Below are 6298 nucleotides of genomic sequence, written 5' to 3'. Positions count from 1 at the left end.
GAGAGCCAAAGTTTCTGCTTACACAGAATTCTCAAGCTTTTGGGACTCTGATGCAATCGAGAGGGACCAGTCTCAGGGGTGTGTGGCACAGAGGGAGTGTTGCTGTATCAGTTTCATACCATTTCATTTCTGGAAGAGGATAGGAGGCATGAATTTAGTCACAAAACTGAATTGAATTGACTGAAGTTCATGTAGCGTGAATTCTGGAAGTGTAGTCTTCTTTCTGCAGGGAAGCCTTTCGCCTCTGGAAACAGACTTTACATGAGCCCACTTTATCTACTGTGGCAATAAAAATAGGTAACTTATGTGGCTTAGTTCCTGGATCCTGGGCTCATGTGCCATATCCTTATCTTAGCTATTGACTGGTATTGATTTTCCTAGCCTACTAGTAGGTCTATAGCTTTAATTGGACTATAAATTGTATTGCCTTATACATAAAAAACAACCTCTCCAACAATACAGTGCTTTTAAATGGTAGACTTTGATAAAGATGAAAGTGACAGGCATCTTGTTTTCTGATGGTCTTGTAATTTAGTTCCAAATTGAGCTTGCTGCATGACATCTTGTCATTTCAGGCCTGCTTCATCTCCCTGGAGGATTTATATGAGGGCTTTGATGTCTTCTGGCCGTCCCTGGAATACAAAATATGGCTAAAGCTTGCTCTCGGCACCGCCTATCAGTATTTTGAATCAGCTCTTGTTGATGAGGTAAGTGACACGATTAAAACATAAGTGATTGACTGTATTTTTTACAAAATGCACTTCGTATTTTTGTGACAAAGACAGAGGGGACAATTATGTCTGATCTTCTAAAGAAGAATCTCTCTTTTGGAGATTCCAGAATTTATTTACTTATTTATTTATTTTAATAAAATGTACTGGGGTGACATTCATTAATAAGACTCTATAAGTTTCAAGAGTACAAGTTTAGATTCCAGAATTTGAATAGTTCTCAAGTTGCAAAAGTCCAGGTATTTGTTAATTTTCTTATGTTTTTTGTGCCTCAGCGATTAAGTGTTTAAGTATTTGTCTCTTTCTAATAGTTCATTATTGGTGTATAAAAATGCCATCAATTTCTGGATACTGATTTTGTATCCTGTTACTTTGCTGAATTCATTTATTAGATCTAGTAGTTTTTTGGTGGAATCTTTAATGTTTTCTATGTATATCATGTCATCTGCAAATAATGAGTTTTACTTCTTCTTTCCAATTTGGATGCCTTTTATTTGTCTGATCATTGTGACTAGAACTTCCAGAACTGTGTTGAATAAGAGTGGTGAAAGTGGACATCCCTGTCTTGTTCCTGATCTTAAGAGAAATGCTTTTAGTTTTTGTCCATTGAGTATGATTTTGTCAGGAGGTTTTTCATATATGGACTTTAATATGTTGAGGTATGATCCCTCTATTCCCACTTTGCTGAGAGTTTTAATCATAAATCAGTGCTGGATTTTATTGAATGTCTTGTTAAAAGAGCCTAGAAGTCTTCCCTCCTCTTGAATTTTTTGGAATATTTTAAGGATATGTGCTTTTTGAATGTTTGGCAAAATTTGCCTATGATTTGAAGCTATCTGGTCTAAGACTTTTGTTTGTTGGAAGTCTTTTTATTACTGCTTCAATTTCATTAGTTATTGGTCTATACAAGTTTTCTGTTTCTTCCTGATTCAGTTTTGAAAGATTGTATGTTTTTAGAAATTTGTCCATTTTACCCAGGTTGTCCAATTTGTTGGCCTATAATTAGTCATAATACTTTCTTACAATCTTTTGTATTTATGTGATGTCAGTTGTTTCTTATCCTCTTTCATTTCTGATTTTATTTGGGTCTTCTTTGTTTCTGGATGAGTCTGGTAAAAGGTTCATCAATCTTGTTTATCTTTTCAAAGAGCCATTCTTGGTTTAATTGATCTTTTATATTGTTTTTTGTTTCTATAACATTTATTTCTGCTTTGATATCTTTATTATTGCATTCCTTCTACTTACTTTTCCTGTTGTTCTTTTTCTAGTTCTTTTAGGTGTAGGGTTAGATTGTTTATTTGAGATTTTTCTTGTTTCTTCAGGTGCCTGTAATGCTATGATTTTGGGTTGTTGTGTATACATTTTCATTTGTTTCCAGGTAATTTTTGCTTTTTTCCTGATCTCATTGGTAACACATTCATTGTTTAATAGTGTGCTATTTAGCTTCCATGTGTTTGAATGTTTTTTGAGCGTTTTTTTTTATTGTGGTTAATTTTTAGTTTCATGCCATTGTGATATGAGAAGATGCTTGGTATGATTTCAATCTTGAATTTGTTAAGACTTATTTTTGTGTCCTAATATGTGATCTACCTTTTAGAATATCCTATGAGCACTTGAGAAGAATGTATATTCTGCTGCTTTGGAATGAAATAATCTGTAAATATCAAATCCATATGATCTAGTGTGTCGTTTAAGATTGCTGTCTCCTTTTTGATTTTTTTGTGTGGAAGATCTATCCATTGATGACAGTGGGGTGTTAAAGTCCCATATTATGACGGTATTGCTGTTGAATTTTCTCGTTTTGATACCTTGTGTCATTGTGTATGACCTTGTGTATGACTTATAGAAAATTGTAATTTTATTGTAGGACATAACATTCCAGAGGTGTGTGGCACTCAATGTGGCATACGTGGAGACTTTATCAAGCTGTAACGAGATGACTATTGACTGGGCGACCATGAAGTTGGTGATTGTCGTCTATGGCAGTGTGATGGATACAAAGACAGAGGCACCATTCCTTGCACCTTGCATCTTATCTAAAACCTGTGAGCAGGTAAGGAGGATCATTTCTAGAGTCATTTGCATTCCACGGTGCTGCATAAGTGGCTTTAATACTCAACTGACCACCTTAAAAATAAATTTAACCTGGAAAGATTCTGCAGGTCTCACCTGCCCTTAACAAAATGGCCAAAACGTACCCAGGACTTCTGTGTACTGCATGCAGGTTGTGCCCTGCACAAGGCTGTGATTGAGGGGCAGGTAAGAGCTGGGATCAGCCTGCTCTCTGCTCACCATGCTGTCTGCCTTGGTGTGGTGCTGTACCTCCCCAGAGAAAGGAACAGGGTGGGGCGAGGTCTCAGGGAATCACCAGGGCTGAGCAAACAGAAATGGCTGCCAGTCATCCCTGCCAACTAGGGAGGTCCCAGCACAGGAACAATGACCCCTGCGAGCACCTCTGTCTGGAAGAAAGCCGCCCCCGAGTTCCTGCCCCAGTGCCAGACAGTCCGGTTTCTCCTAGTATGTGTCTGGGTCCCCCAGAGCCTCACCCAGTACTGGAGCTCAGAGAAGCGGGAGCTTGTAAGTTCGTGGTGCCGGCCTTTTAAGAGGAGCAGCTGGGTCTCCAGCAGCCTCTGTGTCACTGAGCCCCAATCCCCACTGGATTTTACAGCCCATAGGGACTTCTTTCCTCAGCTCTGGGACCCTGGGCTGGACATCTGGTGTGGAGCTGGGACCTCTTGCTCCTCATGGGCGGCCTCCGCAGAGGTAATCTCCCTCCCAATTAAAAAAGCGGCACGTGGGTGCTGGACCTGCCGCTCCGCACCTCCGCACCTCCTACCAGTCTCCGTGCGCTTTCTTCTTTACTTCTCTAGTTGTAGGCCTTCCATTCAGCCAGCTTTCCGGCAGTTCTGGATGATGGTTGCTCTATATTTTAGTTGCAATTTTGATGTGGTTGTGGGAGGCAGCGAGTACAGGCATTTGCCTACACCGCCATCTTGGTTCTCCCTAGAAATGATAGTTATTGTTACTTTTCCACTACTTGCATTCTGGGAGGGCAGATTTTGTGGGCAAAAACTCTGAGAAAAGAAGACCATCCTGCCATGTGGGAAGGCTGGGTCCTGAGCCCTTGTATTTCTAAGGAGTAAAAGTAACTCAGTGGATTATGGGTTTTCTGTTTAAACTGAGAATTCCCAGTCCAGTTACAAGTAACGTGCAGAAAATTCCTGATGTCTATAAATATGCAAAAAAATAATTTGCTGGTACAAGGCTTTTTGAAGCAACATTCAAGAGGATTTGAAATGAGAAAGAGTTTAGGTTGAAGGCCCAGTTCTAGGTTTTGGCTTATTTCTAATATTCTTTGGAAAGTTTAGGAAGCAGCCAGCTTAGAGATCAAAGAATGCACTTTTGACTAATTTGGACTTTTCTCCTTTAGGTTCAGGGAACTTCAGATTTAAGCAAGCTACTGATTATCCAAGCAACTGAGCCTGTCAAAGTTTCCAGTGATTCCAAGATCACAGGCAAGGGGTCTCCCTTTAGTGGTAGGAAAAGCATTGGGAAGGAATTTTGATAAATGTAAATGAGTTGAGGGTATTGTGTGGGTTTATCATCAACCCCCATTCTTGGGCCCACCGACAGCCACATTGCTTCTGGGAGGGCACATATCAGACTTCTAGACGCTGAAATCAGGTGGCTCCTCTGCTCTATGACCTTCCCTTCAAACCCTTGCTAGGTGCGGGGAGCAGCTTTTATGTTTCACTCTCTGCCCTGGGAAGCTGGAACCACACAGCACCATTGGGGAAGAGTGGGCATGGGGAAGGTTTCAGTGGGCCCTGGTGTGGGGAGCTGGTTTGCTCCCAACAACCTAAGGGAATTTGGGACCTTATCCATCTCCATTGAGAATTCCAAACCATGGTCACTGCCACAACTCAGATAACTTGCTTTGAGGTGTACTTTGATAGTCACTAAGTAACAACAGTCACTGAATGGGTATTAGTACCCAATTTTATGTATCCCGGTACTAAGCAGTAAACAAAGACTAGATAGGAAGGCCTTGCTCTAGAGAAAATACATTCAAGATATTTCATTCAATGCTCAGCATTCCCCCCCACCCCCCCGCTTACAGAGCCCCATAATCATTCTCCCAGCTGCCCCAGCTTGAAGAGTCCTCCTTAATTTACTCTACTTAGCACCATTTCCAGTGTTCACAATTCGTGTGACCCTGCTAACTTAGACATGATGCAATTGTTAATGAATTGTTAATTGGGGGGTGGGCGGTATATATGACAAATTGTGTGCCAAAAGTGACATTCTATTAGTTTATATCTCATTATTTCTCATTTGCAAAATTCTTACAAAATGCAACCCCAATGTGTGCTGGTCATTGTGCCAGGCACTAGTCGGTGAGTGAGCCAAACAAGGCGTCTACCCCTGTGGGGAAGAGAGGCAGACATTCAACATGTAATTTCACTTCTCCCCTAGAAGCAAGTTCAACTCAGACATTCTTAGGGCTCACCTTCCATGCCCTGTTCTGGGGTTATATGCAGCATCTGATTTTGGGAGCTCCCTCTGCTACTGCCCGAGCTGGCTAACACTAAGATGACCATTACTGCACCCTTCAGTCTCTAGCTCAGCTGCTCCACATTACTCATGGGACACAGTGGTGTATGGCAAGCCTCAGGACATCCTGAGGGCTGTTGAGTCAGAGATATGACGTGGAAGTAGGTCCCTCTCCTTCCTTGAATGATTCCAGAGACACTGAGGGAAATATATCATTCTGTATTCCCCAATGAGTTTGAGACAGAAGTCATATATGCTAAGCCCGTGGACTGATGCAGCCGGTACACTGCATTTGACCTGCACATGTTTTCTTTTACAAATTTAAAATTAGTTGCCAAGTATAAACATCCAGAAATTTCACATTAAAAAAAAAAATCCAGATTTTGAGCTTCTCTTGAAAATATCAGAACATCTGCCAACACTCAGTCCCCATTTCTGTATGTGGCAACAATCAGAGCTGAGTACCAGCTGGCTCCCACTGGGGAAGCAGGTGCTGTCCACACTGCTCTTGTCTTATATCCAGCCCACTTTAATCACGTGCCTGACCTGCCTGCTGTCATTTGAGTTTCTCAGTCCCCTATTGGACTTTTGGGAGCCTATTAACAAATCTCCCTGCGGGAAGGAAGAGCCCATTTAAAAGGGAAGAGAAAGGGAGACCTACAGGGAGAAAGCAAATTGGTATTTTAAAATATTCTTCTGCTACTTTTATTCTTAAACTCTGGATTTAATTTTTGTTTGATGCATGTGTTTGAACAGGCTCAGTCAACACTGGTCCTCAAGTGACCAGCAGAGATCAAACCTGGAAGAGAAAAGATGAGGTAATAAACTTGGTACTTGAGTCAGACTTTTCTTAGTGTGAATATGAAACTACACAGCTGAAGTCAAATAGCAAAATGTAGGTGGTGAAAAAGAGACTTAGTGGAAACTCACGGAATTGGAAAATCCAGGATCTAGCTCACCTGAATTAATTAATAATTAAAATTATAGAATATTTTTAGAAGCTGCCATTTTGC

The 6298-nt window shown here is 41.0% G+C and overlaps 1 protein-coding gene across 1 annotated transcript in view; it reads left to right on the top strand.

Moving 5' to 3' along the window:
• Window positions 1-4807, top strand: part of SLC9C2 (solute carrier family 9, member C2 (putative)) — a 48193-nt gene extending 43386 nt beyond the window's left edge. The window contains exons 23-25 of the mRNA XM_005867730.2: window positions 576-707; window positions 2599-2784; window positions 4162-4807. Of these exons, the coding sequence (XP_005867792.1) occupies window positions 576-707; window positions 2599-2784; window positions 4162-4296 (453 nt within the window). The 3' untranslated portion in view covers window positions 4297-4807. The remainder of the gene's footprint in view (window positions 1-575; window positions 708-2598; window positions 2785-4161) is intronic.
• The last annotated feature ends 1491 nt before the right edge of the window (window positions 4808-6298 follow it).

Source organism: Myotis brandtii, unplaced genomic scaffold (assembly GCF_000412655.1).
Source record: "Myotis brandtii unplaced genomic scaffold, ASM41265v1 scaffold250, whole genome shotgun sequence".
Taxonomy (NCBI): Eukaryota; Metazoa; Chordata; class Mammalia; order Chiroptera; family Vespertilionidae; genus Myotis; species Myotis brandtii.
This window is presented reverse-complemented; position numbering and strand designations above follow the sequence as displayed.